At 39.5% G+C, this 20,234-nt stretch overlaps 1 protein-coding gene and 1 long non-coding RNA gene across 2 annotated transcripts in view; one reads left to right on the top strand and one right to left on the bottom strand.

The window, feature by feature from the left end:
• Window positions 1-2,599: 2,599 nt before the first annotated feature.
• On the bottom strand, window positions 2,600-11,791 carry LOC139160916 (uncharacterized). Its single transcript, XR_011558035.1, has 5 exons — window positions 11,230-11,791; window positions 10,547-10,634; window positions 8,260-8,300; window positions 7,310-7,350; window positions 2,600-2,921 (listed from the first exon to the last, which is right to left on the bottom strand). It is a non-coding gene; the product is annotated as an uncharacterized lncRNA (long non-coding RNA).
• DPYSL3 (dihydropyrimidinase like 3) overlaps window positions 10,881-20,234 on the top strand; it is a 70,165-nt gene continuing 60,811 nt past the window's right edge. The window contains exon 1 of the mRNA XM_070739390.1: window positions 10,881-11,603. Within this exon, the coding sequence (XP_070595491.1) occupies window positions 11,247-11,603 (357 nt within the window). The 5' untranslated portion in view covers window positions 10,881-11,246. The remainder of the gene's footprint in view (window positions 11,604-20,234) is intronic.

Genomic DNA, 20,234 nt, shown 5'->3' with positions numbered 1-20,234 from the left:
TGACAAGACACATACAACTATAAGAACCGTGCCTCTGAGGAACAATAAGAGTGCTTGTGGTGTGACATCTCTTACAGTTCATTATGGTTGGAGCAGCGATAGCAGGACAGACAGTCCTGTTTATAACTGGCAGTTTTTTTAATCTTTAATGGAATTTTAGGTCTTGGCTTTCTAGGTGGGGGTATGTTCCAGCATTGTGCAAGCACATCAGTTTTTAATGCTAAGTAAACTTCTCAAAGAAGCATCTACTCATGGCAGTCCCAATAAAATCATTCATCTATACTTGAAGAGGAATAGAACTAACAGAATAGAAGAGTTTATTGGCCAAGTATGGTTGGACACACAAGTAATTTGTCTTTGGTGCATATGCTCTCAGTGTACATAAAATATATATTTGTCAAGAATCATGAGGTGCAACACTGATGTAAAGAAAGAGAGAAAGGAATTCCATAAAGCAATATCCATGGAAGCTAGGCAGTAAAATGGCCAGGGCATTTTATGTCCCACTCTAAGGATTAATACAATCTTGCCTTTTGGTACAAATAGAAGCAACTAAATTTTCAGAATAACATCCTCTTGGAAAAATGGATTTCTGATACTTAAGAAATCTCGCTCTAAAATAATTATTGTTTTCAGACAATAATTTAAGCAATAAGCTGCAGCATCTCAAGCATACAGCAATGTCAAGGGAATCTACTAACTTTCATTTATTATTTTCAACATTTATCTTTATTAGAAATCATAAAAAGAGCGCTTCACTTTTGCCATTTTGGAAGACAAATGTAATTGAAATATCTTTCCTGTTGTGGTTTCCTTTATTGCATTTTCAATGGATTATCTGGACAATTAACTATATATCTGTTTTGCCAATTTAGTTAGTCCCTCATTATAAACATTTTGTGTATAATTACAGAAACATGTGGTTTCCAAGTCTACCAAAAAGCCATTTTAATATCATTTCTCATCAATATAGTTCCAGGGAAAAGAAGACTTATTCCCCGAGGTCTTTATTTTCTTGGTTTGAGAGAAATAAGCTGTGTGCAGACAATTGTTTTCCCCGATGCCTTCTGTAAAAGAGAAGGCGAAGGGAAAGGATTTTAGTTTTGGCTCATTTCTCCTCAAGGATGGAGAAATTTATTCATTTATTTATTTTTCATTCATTTATTTAAACAATTTATATTAGAGTAGCATTTTTCAATTTTGGCAACTTTAAGATGTGTGGGATTCAACTCCCAGAATTCTCCAGGCAGCATAGAACTCTGAGATCTGAAGTCTAAACATCTTAAAATTGCCATGGTTGAGAAAGGCTGATGAAAATGATAAAACATGTATCATTTTACAGAATTGTAAAATATACTTTACGTAACATACACTATAGTGGTCAAAATATTGGACTATGGTCAAATCACAATCTTTGCTCAGCAAAGGAAGTCTCTTCTACAAAACATCTTAGAAGACAGCTGTAAGCATAAAATAAACAAACAAAATAAGCAAGTAGTGCTGAAAAATTTCAGGGCTGCAGAATATGAAGCAGGACTAACTAACTATCATATTTTGAAGTAAATAATACATTACTAGTACCGTATTTAAAAAGCTGGTCTTTGCTGGTAGTGTATTACTTGATATGCATAGCAAGAATCATACATCATTCTAAGGTTCATGTAGATAAGATAACCATACAATGGAATAATTCATTTAAAAATTAATAATCTACAAGTTCCTAGAGTGATTTACACTTTTAGGTGGGACTAGAAATCATACATCTAGCCTAGTGCCTTAATCACTAAATTGTGTCTCCCATATCATATAAATTAAATGAAATATAAAAACATAAAGTATTTTATCCATGTACATCAGCTAATGTATATGAAATAAAAAGAGAATGAGGAGAAAAAAGCTAATAAAAGGTGAGAACTGAAATAGCAATCAATTAAACAAAACTTGATTTCCCTTAATCACAAACTTTGGTTGAAAAAAACTTACTATTTGTAAGTTTTTTTACTAGTTATATTTACTATAACTTACTTATTACTAGCAACCTCAAATTTGAAGGCTTTTCATGAAATTGGAAACTAATAGGGCCAAGCAAGCATTTTTGTGTGTATTTCTGAGAGAGGAGAGGGAGGGAGGGGTTCATGTCTTTTCTAATTGCTTAATGTTGCAGAAGACTGGACTCCATTAGATGCATCAGTTGTTAGGAAAGCTTAATAAATGAAGGCTGATGATTGCAGTGTTTCCACTTCCTCCCATTGTTCATTCAATTCTTATCATAGTTTTCTTTCCACTGAGAGCTTGGAAAAAGAGTCATACTAAAAATAAAAAGGTATTTGACAGCACATGTTTGAATGAGTCATCCAACCAAATGTTTGGGAAAGATAATGAAATTAAACTAAACAATAGAAAATATTCTGTGGCCTTTATCCTATCTTGGCAACAAGCTAATCTACAATTAAGGTATCTGACATTGTAATTACCCTAGTGACTTAATTTCTGTGATTTGCAGAACTGCAAATCGATTATTCACAACTTTATGCAGTAAATATTAACACAAAAATGAGATGAAGTTGTTTATTTTTAAATCTTTGACAAAGTCATTATCATTAGTCTTTGCTGGGAAAATCCTATTATCCAAAGGCCCAAAATATTACTTCACATTGCAAAAAGACTTATTTTTTCCCTCGCAATAACTTCTGCCTGAAACTCTGAAAATTGCTGCAGGTGATTTAAACAATACCGAACTATAGTAGAGATATCACTGCATATCCTCTCAGTATAAACATATCTGTAAGGGGGAAAAAAATCAAAGGCATGAATATATGCTGTTGTGGGGGGGGAGCAGGGGTAACTATATTGGGCAGCAGTACATCTGGAAAAGTCTGGATTCTTGTCAGATCACTGGTTGGATACAAGCCAATACTGAGCTGCAAAAAAAAAAGAGTCAACCCTAGGTTGTATTATCAGAACTGTTATGTCAAGATGAAGAGAAGCCATCATTTTTCTCAGTTCTGAATTAGTTGGACCACATCTAGAATACAGTGTACAATACAAAGCACAACAGTTAAAAAGGCCTTTAAGCATGTCCAAAGGACAGCCACAAGAAGCCAAAGGAACTTAAAAGTACCAGAAATGAAGCTTTGGGGTTGGACTATATGAGTTCCAAGTTCCTGCCAACTCTTCCATTATATCCATATAGGACTATTTTATTTTCTCTTTTCTTTCAAGTTATTGTTATCCATATATATATGTTAGTGGCAGGTTCTATGTAGTATGTAAATTGAGAGCAATGTTATGTACTTCATTCACCATTGTATAAATTGACTTTCCAAATGTTAATCATATATGGCTGAAAAAATGATGTACTGTATATAATAATAATAATAATAATAATAATAATAATAATAATAATAAATTATTATTATTATTATTATTATTACTATTATTATTAATTAGATTTGTATGCCACCCCTCTCCGAGGACTTATCCATTTATAATGTATTACTATGAGTACTATTTAACACAAAAATATGAAATTACAGCTGCCAGGTCTTTAGCTTGCATCACCCTTCACATACATCACGTTTTTCCCAAGAACCTAGGATGTCTTAATATTTTGGCATAGTGTATGTGTGGATCCAAACAGTAGTGTATTTTATAAGTTAACAGAAATGTTATCAACAGACATATTTTCTAAGTGCTGTACAAGAGTTTTTGGAATGACATCCTGCGTACTAACAACCATTGGGATGACCATGGCTAGACTGTGCCATAATCTTTCAATTTCATTTTCCAGATTTTGGGACTTCGTAATCTTCTGCAGTTCTTTGTCTTTTATTCTACTACCTTCTGCTATTCACATCAATTATCCACACTTTCTTCTTTTCAATCACAGTTAAATCTGGGGTAAATCTATGAGTCAAGTATTTATCAGTTTATATGCAGAAATCCCACAATTCTGTAACCTGCTTATTGTCAACTACATTTTCTACTCTATGTTTCCACCAATTTTTAAATTACTTGTACATAATTGTTACAGGTCTTTCACTATTACCTCACTGTTTATTATTTGTTTGGGAAATTTTCTTGCACAAGATCAATATATAAGGTACTGTTTCTTCGACCTATTATTATCATTATTTTACGCTACTAACGTTTCATTTCCATTTTCAATATCACTAGTTAGAAGATTAATCCATTTTAAAAGTAATAATTTACTAGCGTTTCATTTCCATTTTCAATATCACTAGTTAGAAGATTAATCCATTTTAAAAGTAATAATTTATTAATTATTTCTATTAATTTTTTAAATTAATAGAATGGGAATGTTAGGACATGACTACACCATTTTTATTTTGTTGGTTAATATTAGCCTAGCAGATTTCTATTCTTGCATTATTTTATAACAACCTCCAATGTTCAGCCATTTGACAATGAGGCTAATTTTGAAAAACATTTGCTTCTCTCAATTGAATCATACACTATTGAGTAATATAGTTTGGATGTTATTAGTATACCAGGAATAATTATTGTCCAGTCAATTTGAGATTTATCATTACTCAGCAGTGTAAATAAATAATGTAGCATTGAAGCAATGCCATTAGGAACTTCAGCATGTCTGTTCAATTAAAATGCTGTTCTTTGTCTTCTTTATCATGGCTAGTTCTGGATATTCACTGCTTAATTCCACTCAACAACCCATATGGAATATTCACTACTTAATTCCACTCCATATCCTGTATAATTCTCCCTTCCTTCTGTCTGTAGAAGTGTGTACTTGATCAGCAGATGAGGCTGAACAACAGAAAAATCATACTTTTTATGTTAGAGGACCAGTCAAAACTGAAGTGATCCATGACACTCTCTTTTAACATCTCTGAGTGTCCTGCAAAAAGTAAGAATGCAGAGTTTGTCTTCCAAACGCTTCCTGAAGCATAGTTCAAGATATGTTGAAGATGAGAGGGAATCTAATGGCCTAATGACAAGACAGACTGAAACTATTACTTTTTTTCAGAAAGTAAATACTTCAGGCTAATGTTAACTTTTGCTAGTTTAAGCATTTTTCAAAAATGCGGTTGAAAAACTCATAAAAAGTACAAGTTGGCTGACAAGGAGTTTATAGTTAAAAATGAAAATCATTCAAAGCTATGATTTATTTAGTCACATAAATTAATGTGTATGTGTGCATAATTTCAGAGTGATGGGCAATCTTTTATTGCAGTGAGCTTTCTTCAGCACCCCCAAAGAACTAATTTTTAACCCCAAATTCACTATGGGTTTGGACGTCTCTATTGCAGGTAGGATTCACTTATAAAAATGAGTCAGACATTTTAGTAGCAAGTGGAATTGAAAAGAAAAACCAAACAAGCTACTGTATATGGGCACTGTCTGATTATAAAAAATTGCATTAGCAGCTAATATGGACTATTCTTTTATATCATGGAGCAAAGTAAGCAGATGTTCATACATAATCAATAAACTGATAAGTCAGAGACTGAGTAGTTGGTCTAGGAATCTAAGAGAGTTTTATTGCTGAATTTATTGATGGGGAAGCTTTTGGTTGGCATAGATGAATACTCCATAAAAGTGCAAGTCACAAATTCACAGAAATGTTCAGCAAAACCTGAGATAGACCATTCACTGAAGGGTATGCCTGTTCAATCCAAGTATCTGTTGAATCTAAATGTATGTCTGAAACCTTATTCTTTCTACCTACTGAAGCCTTATCCTGCTCTATCAGCATTCATGGTTAAGAATTTTAATCACAAATTAGAGTGACTTTAGTTCAGTAAATCATATAAAGTGGAACCTCGGTTAGCAAACGCCTTGGATAGCGAACATTTCAGATAATGAACAAAAATTTCGTTAAAAATTTACACCGGATACTGAACAAAAATTTGGATACCGAACAGCCACAATAAATTTTTGGTTGTTATTCGAAATATTACACCCATTGTCGCCCCTCCCCCCTCCTTATCTCTTTACCTCTTGTCTCTCTGCCTTCGTCTCTCTCTTGGGGATCCTCGCCAGTGGCTCCTGGAGGCTCCTGTCCACACCCAGCAGTAAAGGTCTCTGGCTATGACAAGGCAGGCGCTGAGTTAGCTGGTCCCGGTGGCGGCGGCAGTTTAAGTTTAAGTTTAATCAGATTTGTATGCCGCCCCTCTCCGCAGACTCGGGGCGGCTCACAGCAATAACAATACAATGTAAAACAAATCTAATATTTAAGTTAATTTTTTAAAAAAACTGCTGAGGCGGCTCCGGCGGCTTCCCTTCGAGGAGAAGCAGCACCAGGAACATCATGCCCCAGGCCCCCGCCACTGTCCTCGAAGAGAAGCCACCGGAGCCATCTCAGCACTTGCCCCGCCACCGGGACCAGCTAACTCAGCGCCTGCCTCGTCATAGCCAAAGCGATGCTTTGCTGCTGGGTCCATAGCAGAGCCTCTGGGATCCCCTGTCGAGGATTCCCAAGAGTGAGAGACGAAGGCAGGGAGACAAGTGGTAAGGAGAGGGGTGGGAGTGAGGGGCAATGTGTGTGTGGGGGGAGAGAAAAAAATCCTCTATTGCGGGTGGTCCTGGAACGGAACACCAGTGATAAACGAGGGATCAATTTTCCCCATAAGAAATAAAGAAAATAGCGAAAATTGTTTCAGATACTGAACATTTTGGGTAACAACCAACTTTCCAGAATGGATTGTGGTCGTTAGCCGAGGTTCCACTGTACCATTATTAGTGAACAATGATGACTGCACTTTTGGCATTCATGTGTTGTATTATTAACAATCAAAGAAGCAGCATGACAATAGTGGAAATTTACAATGACATAAAAAGAACTTAAATAGGAAAGATGTTAACATAATTACAGAATTTGTAACAATATAAATATATTACCCCTTACTGTAACTATTACCATAAGTATTTTATTTATTATTATTTATTAATTGGATTTATATGCCGCCCCCCTCCGAGGACTCCAGGCAGCTATATTTCTGTATTCAGGCATATTTTTGATAAACTTATAGACAGGGATTTTAGACACTTATTGTATTAAAATGTTGAGTCACATAAGATATGGTTGAGTTTTGGACTGACATTACCCTCAGATACAGAAATTGGATGATTTTAAGCTAGTCACTTTCTTTCAGGTTATGTGTTAGAGGATGAGGGAAATTGAGAAAGGAACAATAGGCAACTGTGCTACTACTTGAGTGCCTGAAAGAAAGGCAAGATATAAATCCAACAAATAAATAAACAAAATCTATAATATTAGGTGCAGTATCAGGGCTACTTTTTTCTATTGAAGATTGTGTTTTTTTACCTTTAGCTGTTAGAGACTGAAGAATAGACTGCAGGTTGGTACTACATAGGGAAAAATAAAAAAGTGAACAAAAACAAACACCTTTTGTAACTTTCCTCTTCCAATATGTCTGCCAGGAAATAGACACAATTAAAATCCAATTTTTGAATATATATAAAATGTCTCATCTGAAAACTATGGTGCCTTTACTTGGTAGAAGCACATTCTGCATGATTGTATTAAATAGTACTACAGAATTTCATTATTATGATATTTTCATACTATCCACGTGACATTGTTCACAGCTTTTCTATTTTGATTTGTGTGTCTAGTTTGTCTAGGAAACTATTGAATGATCTTTCCTGGAGATAGTATATTCTACGAATTATGGTCCAAATAGGTCACTTTTATTTAAATTCAGAGGCAGGTCTTTCCTTCATTTTCTAATTTCTTACAGCTTTGCAAATCATTGCTTTCATTTCCATCCTCCATGAAATTAATTTACTAAAGAATTCTTTCTCCTTCTCCCAAAGCCTTATAAATCAATCTTAATTTTCCCTCTCCCCTTCCCTTTCAAAAATCAGCTGTAAAATACTGAGCCAGTTCCAAAGGCTATGCATGTACCCTTCCTCAGGTTGTTCCCATTAAAAACCCTTTATATTATGTTTGTAAAAATATGGGACAGGAGACAGAAAAAGAAATAATTGATACTAAAAACATGGCTAATGTTCATCTGGTTTGGGGCTCAGATACTTTTTCTACCAAGCTTCTTCCATGATTTCCAAACCTATTTGATTTTTGGATGTGGGGGGATCAGTATTAGTATTAAGCATATAGAAAGCCTTCTAATAGTGCAACTTATATCAAAACTGAATTGCTTTCAATTTCTATAAAATTAGTGAGCACAATTTAAAATTAGGAAAAGTACTACTGTATATCCAGCCTCAAAATATATTTTCCCTTGAAGTTACCTTGTCTCAGCAGATTTCTCCAAAGTTGACAGTAATCTTTGCTAAGAGGAAAAATAAACTCAATAATTCTGTGGATGAATTATGTCTTTTTAACAACATATGGCAAGATTATGTACATATTTTCAAAACTTCAAACACTCTCTAAGTAACAGGGTCATCTTTGAAATGTAGGGCACAAAATAAAATTTTATTCTAACCATGTTGAGCATGACTGAACCATACAATGAAGATTGAAGCACATGCTCTTAACATTCTTCCATTGACTTGAAAAAAAAAATGAACTGGATTATTTTGCTCTGAAATTGTCCTAATTTCTTTATGTACTTAGAATACATAGTGTGCTACTACATTTAATTTTATTAAGTATCTGGCTCACAACAATAAAGTCTGCTTTTCTCATTTCCAAATAGGAATCAAGGAGAAAATTGTGCAAAAAATCATCATCCTTATTCGCTCCAATATCTTGCTGTTATTGCATATATTGTAATTTCTAATATACAAGTCCTAAATTATGCATCATCATGTTTCATGGGAATCTGCCAAATAGTAGCTTTTAAATTATAGAAAGTTACTAGAACTGTCTACGGCTCTGGTATGCCATGGATTTCAGGCCCTAAAGATTCTTTGCAATATGTGAGAGTTTGAATGCAGCATTAGTGTGCCACTCTTCAAAGCAGCCACATAGTTTTTTGGGATCATGTGACAACTGTGAAATCATTAGAAAAATAGAACTGCTTTAAACAATGGCAAACCTGTGGTACCATTACCTTTCTGTGCACCTCAAATGATCTTTTTAGAATTGAAAGTGAACTGCTGCTGGGCTTTAGAATAGGGAAGTCAAACTTGATTTCACTGACGGCCACATCAGTTATGTTTGACATGGGGGGGGGGGGAATGGGATAGGTGTTGCCAGGATGGGCATAGCCAGATCATCACTCATGTTGGGGCGCAGGGGCCCCAAACGCTCTGTCAGCCTGAGCTCCATTTTTGACTGCAACAGCTTCCTGCAACCCTCTGCCAGCGCAAACAGAATTTGGGACTGCACATGACCCTCTCAATCTCCATTTTTACTGGCAGAGGCACCATGGGTTGGTCCTTCGCTGTTTCCAATGTGCCCCTGAGGGCCAGCTCTAACCACCCCGTGGACCAAATCTGGCCTTAAGTTTGACACCCCTGTTTTAGTACAAGCCCCCCCAAAATATTTATTTATTTATTAGATTTGTATGCCGCCTCTACAAGTCAATATCAATGCACAGGAATTGATAGGACTGCCATTGGGGTTGCTACTATTATGATTCTTAATACTATTAGTTAAAACAGTATTTATTAAATTATAACGTATGATAAATGTTTGGGGCAGGTCAGTGAACAATCTGAAGCTTTATGAAGGTATTGATGAGCTGAAGAATTTGGAAACCCCTGGTCTAGAAGAATCAACATATTTTAGGTTATGCTCATTTGAATGTGAATCTACTAACATATGATTACTGTTTATATTAACATTTTACATTAGAAATGATTGTACCTTAAAATGTTAATAATCTTGGATATACTTGTAGGCATTTCATTTGAACTGTTATTAATATGGCTATGCCATCTGGCCTAGGTATCTAGTAATGTGGATATGGAATCTCTTAAGTTGGTTATATTATTAAAGAAACTGATTGCACTCATCCACAAATTATATTTTGTGGTTTTAATGCTTTTAATATTTACAATGCTTTTTGTTATGGTGGTTATATTAGTAGCACTGTTCTTTTTTAAGTGTACAATGTCCAAGTTCACCTAGATGAGATTGGCAACTACTGTATACTGTATACATTTAGCAACTAAACAAACAAACATTTTTATTTGAACCACATAACTACATACTTTATTATGAATCATGAAACTATTATCATGATTTACATTTAGACTCCAAACCAGCACAATGTGAATCTTATATGAGAACCATAATTAATAATCCAAAGGTTTTTTGTCCATTAAATTTGCTGATGTCAGAGACAGGTTTGATTCACTTATTCCTTCCTGTGTTATTAAAAAAAAAGGGGGGGGGGCTTAAAAACTGTGTGGGACTTTGAGATCATCTTTTGTTTGACCTCAGGCCTTCCTTGTGGTCCCATGTTCAGATTGAAGACTGGAAAGTTAAAATAAAAACCACGAAGACAATCACTTCCACTGGCTGCCAAAGAAATACAGGAATCTCTTCCCACAGTCATAGGAATAAAATTCAACTTGTAGAAAACTTTAAATTCCGGTGGGAACTTGGCTACTTCACCTTTTTTACCTGCTTATTCTTTTAATGTAGATTTTGCCAGTGAACCAAAGCCAGAGGTAAGACGAGGAAAATAACGTTTCTTCTGGGAATACAGCTCCTGTTAAATATTCAAGCATACAGGCAAAGTTTTTCCTTTTTTTTAAAAAAAGAGGCCATTTTACTTCTCATTTGATACCCCCGCAGCAAAAAAGATTGCTTTCCTGAGGTGGAATTACTCCCACTGTCCCCATAGCTGCTCCTCCGCCCAAGCAAGCACCCCTTCCAGACGGTGTGAGGGACTGAGAGACTGTTGCCAGGAGGCCCGGGGATGATGGGATAAGAGAGTCGGCCTCAGGAATCCGCTAGGGGCGGAAAACGAAAGTACAGTACTAGCAAGCCTATCCCGCCCGGGATTTCGAAGGGAAAGACACTCGCCGCTCGCCCAGCGCAACGCGGTGCAAGCGCGTGCATGAGCGCAGCTTTCCCTCAGCCAAATCTGCGGCCAGAGCCGGCGCGGGTGTGAAAAGTCCTCGTGGCCACCGCCGCCTCCCTCCCTCCCCCCTCTCTCCCTCCCTCCCAGCAGGCGCTCCTTTTCTCTCTCTCTCAGTCATCAGTCACTCCGCGCCTGAGCCGAGCCAGCGGCGCCCGGGAAGTCTCCCTCCCGCCCGCCCTTCTTTCTCTGCCTCACAGACGGAGTCGCCGGCTTGACTTACCCCAGTGACTCCCGGCCATGTCTTCTCACAGCGGGCGGAGAGGCCGGGAGCGGCCGGATCCCGCGGCGGCGGGGGAGGAAGATCTGCCCGTCTACCTGGCGCGCCCGGGCACCGCCGACCAAGTGCCCCGCCAGAAGTATGGCGGGATGTTCTGCAACGTGGAGGGCGCCTTCGAGAGCAAGACGTTGGACTTCGCGGCGCTCAGCGTGGGGCAGCGCGGAGCCCGCCGCGCCCCATCTCGGGACCACCAGGAGCCCCAGCAACAGCACTCTCCGGCGGAGACAACCCCGAAGGAGCCCCCGGCCGGCGGCGTGGAAATCCGGCCCCCCTCAGGCAAACAGCGCCTGCAAAACCTCGGCCACGAGGATTACAAGGTCAGAGAAGGGGCGGAGGAGGGGAGTCTCCCCCCGGCGAGGGATGGAGGAGGATGGGTGGCTTTGCGAGCATGGCTGAAGGGGGGGGGGAATGTTAAAAGACGCCGCCTTACTCCAGATGCACGGGTGTGGAGGGGGATGCTCGGACCGTTTGCCGGAGAGTCAATCCCGCCCTCCCCGGGGGTGATGTGCACTAGACGGGAGCGCGGAGAGAGACTGGCGTGCTCCGCCCCAAAAAGCATCTTTCCGTCCTCCTGAACACTACAGAGTTTGGATATTGGGCGGGGGTGGGTGGGGTGGAGAGAAGATGTGGCCCCGCACTTCTATCCGGACTGCACCGAAGGTGTGGCGGCTGGCGAAGTGGGGGTGGGTGGAGGTTGTGTGCTTTAGTGGCGGTTACAAGCAGGGCGCTCTATTTCCCGAGGTTTTTAATTCTTTCCTCTTGACGCATGAAAAAAACCCCAGTCACTTAATTATACGCGCGGGGCGTTTACTCTGAGGCGGGCGGCATTTAAAAAAAAATAAAAGTTCGAGGAATCTTGTGGTTTACAGGGCTTGAGTTTTCTCCTGGCAGTTTCCCCGATTCGCCCCTCGCGTGTGTTTTGCAGCGCCTTGAATTGGAAGTTTCCTGCGGCCCAGGTTTTTAATGGTGTACGGGGGTCACGTGACCCCGGTCTAATTATTTCACCCCTTGTGAATAAAAATCCGTTACTTAATACTAGCCGGGCTTAATGCTGCGCCTTCCTCGCTTACTACCTACCCTAGGAATGGGGTTAACCGACAGAATTAATAACCGGAGAGAGGCTCTGTTAACTTTTTTTCTGTTTCTTTTCAAGAGACGAAGAAGGCTCTTCCTCCCCCCCCCCCTCCTGTCAGCCTGTAACAAAGTGTGTCAGCGGTTTTTCAAGTGATTAACTGAAAAGCTGTATGCTGAGTTTTCCAAGAATGGTCACATTACTAACTGCCAGAAAGCAGTAGCATAAACTTGGCTAGGTTTGGTTATTTTAAAGTCAATCCGTCCCCCCCTCCCCAGCTCCCATAATGGAAATAGGCTTCCTATAATCACAAGCCTGAAAATCAAATCTGAACTCTTGACCTTGGTGTGATATAATTAAAATAGTTTTGGTTTAAATATTGTGCCATAAGATCATAATGAATACTAATGATACCATAAGATCTGACTGAATACTCTGCAATACTTTTCCAGGTGTTGATTCTGGCTGAAATGTATGGCTAGGTATACAAGGGTTTGCAGTTCACTTTTTAAAAAAAAAATAGCTATATTAACTTTGGCTGTCAATAAACTGTCAATAAACAATAAACTGAAAAGTATTCTTAAAGCTATCACAAAGACTGAAGCTATGCACAGCCATACTATTCAGGTGGACTACAGAGAGGCCAGTGGCCTTAGAAACAGTAGGCTCAAGGGTCTCCCTGAATGCCTTTTGCTCAGACCCTCCTCTTTCTCAACTTTTTGACATCAGGGGAAAAAAGCAGGAAGACTGGAAAAAGAATTTTCTCATCTAAATCTGGAACTTTCTCTCAGATCTTAGAGTGGAAAATTAAAAGCATTCTATGGTTTCTGGATTGTGGGTTTAAAAAACAGGAAATAAAAGCTCAGATCACTGCAACAGAGGAGTAAAAGTCATCCAGCTGGAAGACAAAGATATTGGATGAAATTGCTCAGGGATACTATAGTCAAATTACATCTATTTAGTCAGAAATGGCACAATTTTTAATTTGGAGATGAATGCCTTTTTAAAACTTTAAACAGCCAGCATTCCCACATTTCTTATATTGAGGTTATCTCTTTTTTGCTGATTCTTCTATCAGTGTTACTATGCTTTACATTGAGATAGGGTATTAGATTTTGTTTTTTATTTACTTATACAACCAGTTGATTATGAACAGTTAAAACTTTAACAATAAAAGGATGAACAGGTAGTATATAAGTTGCTTCTATTTAGATGTGAGTCAGTGAAAAACCCTGAGTGGTTCCCAGCAGAACAATTATAAAGGCAATCAATGGGTTTGTCTGTTTTATTTATGTGTTTGTTTATAAATTATTTGCTTTTATTTTTCTTATTTTGTCAACTGCATCTCTTAACCTCACCTCCAGGTTATTATATTTCTATTTGCTTTCCCTACATGGAAATATCCAATTAACATTTAATTTATTTAAATAGAATGCAAGTATTTTATCATTTCATCACATTAAAAATTGTAATTATACTGTAGCATTATGGGAAAAATATTTGATTTGAAAATCATAACTTTTTCATAAGCTCAAGGAGGTAAATATAGAACTAACAAGAGTTACAAGATGATTGTACCATGATGAAAAAATAATTATTATCTGTCACAAATATATCATGAAATACATGGATCGGTAAAAAATGTTGTCAGAAGTCATGAAGTGAGTTTCTTTAGTAGAGATAAGACTTGATTCTGCCTCTGTTCTTGTTTCAGCACTTTGAATTGTGTTTGAAAACAAGCTGCCAGCCATTATGGTAGTTCTTTACTAAATGATAAGATATAGTATTACGGTGCTTTATTGGCCTTTAAATTGTTTCTCTGCTAGATCAGTTCAAGTTCCTGGTAACTGATTATCATGAATATAATATTTTACAGTGATATGTAAGATGTGTATTCTTTGATACTCTTATAAAGATGGAGAAACTCTCTAGTCATTCAACAAAGCCAAGATTGATTGTGGTTCAAACTGTAAACTTCCTGTAAAATAAAAACATATTATGCAAACTAGCTGGAATCTCAATATTACTCTGTGTGATTACATGGGGAAATTAATATTTTGAATGGATAACTGAAAAAACTCTGGGCTGCAATTTGTATCATGATTAAAAATATATGGAATGTAAAATGTAGTGGCTATCTGATGATAACATTGAATAAAAAACTGAAGAAAAGAAGAAAAAAGAAAAAAATTGTCACAAGTTTGATCACTGAACCAGAATAGGACATGTGATGTTATAATGGCATTATAAAAACACTGCTAATGAAGTTGGAGTAGTTGATAAACTATTTAAATTTTTACCATATTATGCATTTAGAGTGATATATGTGATTTGTAAGCAGCAGGGACTGGAAAAGATAAAACTTTACCAAAGCAAGATTTTGCAGTCTAGACTTCATTAGTATATAGGATGAAAACTGCCAGATGGATTATGCTTGGGCAAATTAGAGTGCAGAAGTCAGTCTTTTCTCAATATTGTTTTTTAAAAAAAATGTCAACATGCAATGCCGAATCAGTGCAAATAAGCAAAGATAGTGTCAAAGTAATAACAGAAGTACAGAACGGAAGGGAATGTTTGTATGTTGATATTTTAATCATTTAAACTTTGTTACGGTACTTAATTAGACTAAGATTTTGCTTTTGATTATGAATATTTTAGATTTCCATCAAGAGTGAGTTTTTTTCAATCTTTGCTACTGATAAATATTGAGTGCTGACTTTTATACAAATTTACTTGTTTTTATTAAATTTGTTACAGTAAGTGGATAAAAACACCCCAGGACCCTGTATATCTTACATAGGTATCTTTCCCCATCCAATGCAGTTTCAGAACTATACAATTAGATTTTGTATTCCCCTTCAAATCCCTCTATGTTGTTTCATCAGGGCTTGTTCAGAGTATGAATGCCAAAGTGTCACAAAAGAGAAGCCTTCATAGAGATCACCTACTGCATCACCCTTATGGTGCCTGAATAAACAAAATCCTCCACCCTTGTATACTGCCTGGGCTGGACTCAGTTCATTGCCTAGGCAGAAAAGAGAGTTATGACTATCATAATTATGGGATGAAGGATGAGGCTGCTAATAAACACTATTTTAAGATTTACATCTCATATACTATTCAAATTCTTTCTCTGGTGAGATTTTCACTGACAGTGAAAATTATACAGTAAATGGTCATATTTGACTACCTAACTATTCTCATAGAAAAGCTTTGTGCTATCAATCCATGATGATGAACCTACGGCCCGCAGGTGGCATGCTGCAGGTGGCATGCAGAACTCTCTCCGAGGGCACTCTCCTGAGCCCAGCTCCACCACACATGCTTCCTGCCAGCCATCTGATTGCACAGAGCTGGGGCACATGTGGGAGGGGGTCATCTGCGCAAGCAGGGAAGTGAGGGAGTCACATGTGCAAGAGTGGGAGGTCACATACGCATGCATAGGGGAAAGGTGGGGGATTGTGCATGCATTGCATTATGGGTGTGCGCAGGCACTTTTGCCACGCAATGACAAAAAGGTTAGCTTTTTTATAGACTGTCAGAAACTGCTTATTTACCAAGTAGTGACATGGTTTTGGTGCCTCATGTGCCTTGCTCTTCATATGTGATGATTCTGTGGTGTTTTTTTTAAAAAAAAATTAATTGGATTTTAATGATAATTAGCCTGTGCACATTAGATAATTTCTAAGTTGATTAAGGTAAGTGTTGCTAATTCAAGTTGTCACTACAGCATTTTCAAACTCAGGGAAATTTACTACCAGTGATTAAAATGGTATAAATATATTTTGTTAAAATACACTTCAAAAACCTGTACATATGGATGGAGAAGACAGTACAATTGCTATAGATAGGTGGAAAGAAGAATGACCTAAAAAGATTCCAAACATTTAGTCTTTAAGTAATGTTTTAATGTTTACAGCATGCAAGTAGACGCGAAGTGGGAAGTGCTTTCGCGCCCCCAGCTTCTTTGTTGCTGATCTGGAAAGGAAAAACCAGCCGAATTAGGTGGGACTCACCCCATCCAGATTCCTCCAAATGGGGGGTCCAGGTCTCCCTACGGTAACCTTCGTGCTCAACTACACGACCCGAGCACCTTTTTCCCGCGGTGAACAAGCTGGGGGGCACGAAAAACGCTTCCTGTTCTTTTCTACCACCTTTTCTACTCCTCCAGAATCCCGATCCCAGGTGAATTAGGCAAGACTCGCCCCACCCAGGTCCCTCCAAATGGATCTCTCTATGGTAGCCTCCCGTTGAACTAAGCTACTCAACAGTGATTGTCCACCAAAACAGAGCCTGCCCTCTGACCTCTTCCGAGTGCCCTCTCTTTCCCTCAGTGAATGAGCTGGGCCACCCGAAAGTGCTTCCTGCTTCTCTACCTGCATGCTGTTACCAGCTCTACCTGGGTGGATCTGGCTGCTACCTGGGTGGATCCTGGACAACACGGCACTGCAATGGTGGCGTTGGCTGTGGCTGGCCAGCCAAGCCTGCTGCCACTCCCCACCCTGCAGCAGGGTGGACTCAGATAGCGGTGTCTTGTTGGTATTTTGGAGGTGCGGGGCCAATAACAGCATGCAAGTAGAGGAGAAGTGGGAGGTGCTTTTTGCGCTTGTTTGCTGCAGGAAAAAGCAGGTGCTCAGAAGAACAAGCTCCATTTCGGTGGGGATCAATGTCAAGTAGTGTAGTTCAACGGGGAGTCCCATTTGGAGAGACTTGGGTGGGGTGAGTCCCACCTAATTGCAGCCGGGATTTAGTATACAGATAGAAGAGAAGCTAGAACCGTTTTCTCATCTCGCTGGGTAAAAATTATCCGCCGGTATGGGGTGAGTTTCCATCAGTATGCTGAAGATATTCAGCTGTTCGTCTCCACCCTGTACTAATTTAGTGAACCAGTTGAAGTGATGTGTGCTGGTGTCTGGAGGCTGTGAGGGCCTGGATGGGCATCAGCAGCCTCAAGCTATTAAAGTTTGTGTACGCTTGCTTGGAACTGGTCTGACAAGACTGGCTATGGGTTTTGCCTCTCAAGGATAATCCCATCTGTCTGTCCATCACTCTGGGGGTGGGGAAATTTTGACACCCCCCCCCTCAGAGTGGGGCCGCACCTTTGGAGTCCTCCTAGCTCCACAGCTGAGGTTAGAGCAACATCTCTCAGCTGTGGTAAAGGGGATTTTCGCCCAGATCCACCCGGTGCACCAGTTGTGTGCCTATTTGGACAGGGAATCTCTTCTCACAGTCACTCATGCCCTCATCACCTTGAAGCTCGATTACTACAATGCCCTCTACTTGGGGATACCCTTGAAGAACATTTGGAGACTTCAATTAATCCAGCACGCAGTCATGTAAGTCCTGTTGGGCATACCCAGGTATACACACATTAGTCCAGCACTGCACTGATTGCCAATAGGTCTCTGAGCGCAATTCAAGGTGTTGGTTATCACCCATAAAGCCCTACATGGCATTGGACCAGATTATTTATGGGACCATCTTCTGCCTCATATATCCCAGCGACCAGTTAGGTCACACAGAGTCATCCTTATCCAAGTCCTGTCAGCCAAACAGTGCTGACTGGAAGGTCTATGGAGAAGGGCCTTCTCTGTTGTGGCCCCAGTCCTCTGGAACCAACTCTCCCTGGAGATTCGTACTGCCCCCACTCTCCTTGCCTTTTGAAAGTTGCTGAAAGCACACCTGTGCCAGCAGGCCTGGGGCTGTGAGCAATAGTTCCACTCCGCCCAGTAGTGCGAATGAGAGATGATTGACTGTTTTATATTGGGTTTTTATTGTTCTTAACTTTTTAAAAATTGCTCATAATTAACTATTTTATTCTTATATTGTATTTCATTTCTGTAAGCTGCCCTGAGTCCGCAAGGAGAAGGGTAACCTATAAATCTAACAAATAAATAGGCTTCTTTTCAGTAGGTGTTCACTGTCAGGGCCCTTAGTTCAGCACGGAGGCTGAAACCTATAGGGAAACCTATTTGGAGGCACGTGGATGGGGCGAGTCCCACCAAATTTAGCTGTGCGTTTTCCTTTCCAGATCAGCTCTAAGCAAAAGCGATACAGGCGACAGCGCAAGAGCTGTTAAAGTTTGTTCACTGCTTGCTTGGAACGGAAAAAAGGCGCATGGAGGGAGGGAAACAATGGCCACAGGTATGCGATGAAGGCCACAGCCTGGAGATCCGTATGGCTGGTGGAGCAAGCCAAGAGGCTCTGCTCAAGGTGGCAGCACCGAGAGTTCTGCTGTCGGCCAGGGAACAGCGGCTCCTAGCGGAGAAGAGCCCAGGATTATCTGCACAGGCAGCCCACCACCCCTAACCTGCCCTCACCAACTGCTGGTCCACCGGTTCTCTGGACCACCTGGGGCTACGGAAGAATCCTTCCTGAGGAAGTGAAGGCTGAGATCACCAAATCAGACCAGCTGGCCCCTGTGCATGCGCACTCTGGAAACAGGAATATCATCTTCCTGGAGTGCAAATGTGCAATGGGCGACTGCTCTTTCGATTTCCAGCACGTCCATACGCATGAAAACCAGCTGGCCGGCACACAGGAACCTGGAAGAGCAACAAGCAATGGTTCAGTATGCCAGGGGAAATGGCTCTGTGTGCCACAGGTTTGCCATCACAGTCCTAATCCTTGCCACTGATAGGATTCATAGCATGCCCAGCTTGCCAGATAAAATTGAAAATGTGGGACACTTAGGGAGGAGATGGTCCATCAGGTAATCTGGTACCAAGCCATGAACAGTTTTAAAGACAAAACGAGCACATTCAATTGCACCTAGCAACACATAGGGAACCAATGCAGCTCACCACAGTAGGGATGTTATATGCATGAAATATCTGTACAACTGCATTCTGCACAGCTGAAGCTTTCAATGCTCTTTCAGAACAGCTCCATGAAGAGTGCATTGCAGTAATTCAGACAAGAATTCAAAAACTACTCACTGCATTATTTGAGCAATAACTTTATGAGGCAACGAGGGAGGGGTTCCCTTGAGTTGGCTCAATTCACAAAATCCTCAGATGCCCTTGCTCATTCAGAATGCAGTCCTTTCTGTTTTCACAGGGTAATGAAAAATGCTCTTTTTTGGCAGAATCTACAGGGCATTAAATTGAGTTTTCATTGTATGTAGCCATAGTCTGACCAGCACAAAATAGAGAGGGATATTAATTTCCCCCAATAATAATTCTATTCTTCTGCTGATTTACTATTTTACTTCATGTACTTCTTATATTTTGCTAGCTGCATCACTCCATTGGCTCACATTCACCCAATCCTGGATTAACCATTAAACAAGGCAAGAGAGCCACCACAGAATTCCCTTCCCCCCAGCTATTACACTGTTAGCACCTTTGTTGCCATACTCAATTTTAGTATTCAATAATTTTTTAATTTACCTTTTTCTCTAAAATGCATTAAAATATTGCTTTTTCTATTACCTTGTAATAAGTAAATAATTTGCTTGCATTGGTTATACATTTAATAGGGTTGTGGAGTCTTGCCAGGGGGATAGCCTGGAAGAAAACTTAACTTTTAATTTTTAGAAGCTAAATTTCACTTCAGCACTTGCTGAATCTTAATTAAAGTTATCTTAAGTTATCTGAGAAACTGTCTCTTCCTGATTACATCTACCCGTTTCATACGGTCTTGCAAAAGACACATGCTATAGGTCCTATCTCCAAAAGAGTTTCATGTGACAGGACCTAGGAGGGAAGCCTTCTTCAGTGTGATGAGGATAAACTCCAGGCATGGGATGACTCTTGTCTCCTAGCTCTCTAGACGGAGTTCATACTGAAGACACACCTTCTGCCAACAGTCCCTAGTTTCAACTCAGTCTAAAGCTCAACTGACATGTCAGGGACAGCTATTAGAGCTAATTAGC

This window comes from Erythrolamprus reginae, chromosome 2, assembly GCF_031021105.1.
Source record: "Erythrolamprus reginae isolate rEryReg1 chromosome 2, rEryReg1.hap1, whole genome shotgun sequence".
In the NCBI taxonomy this organism is placed as follows: Eukaryota; Metazoa; Chordata; class Lepidosauria; order Squamata; family Dipsadidae; genus Erythrolamprus; species Erythrolamprus reginae.
The sequence above is the reverse complement of the archived record's forward strand: the minus strand, read 5'-3'. Positions and strand labels throughout refer to the sequence as shown.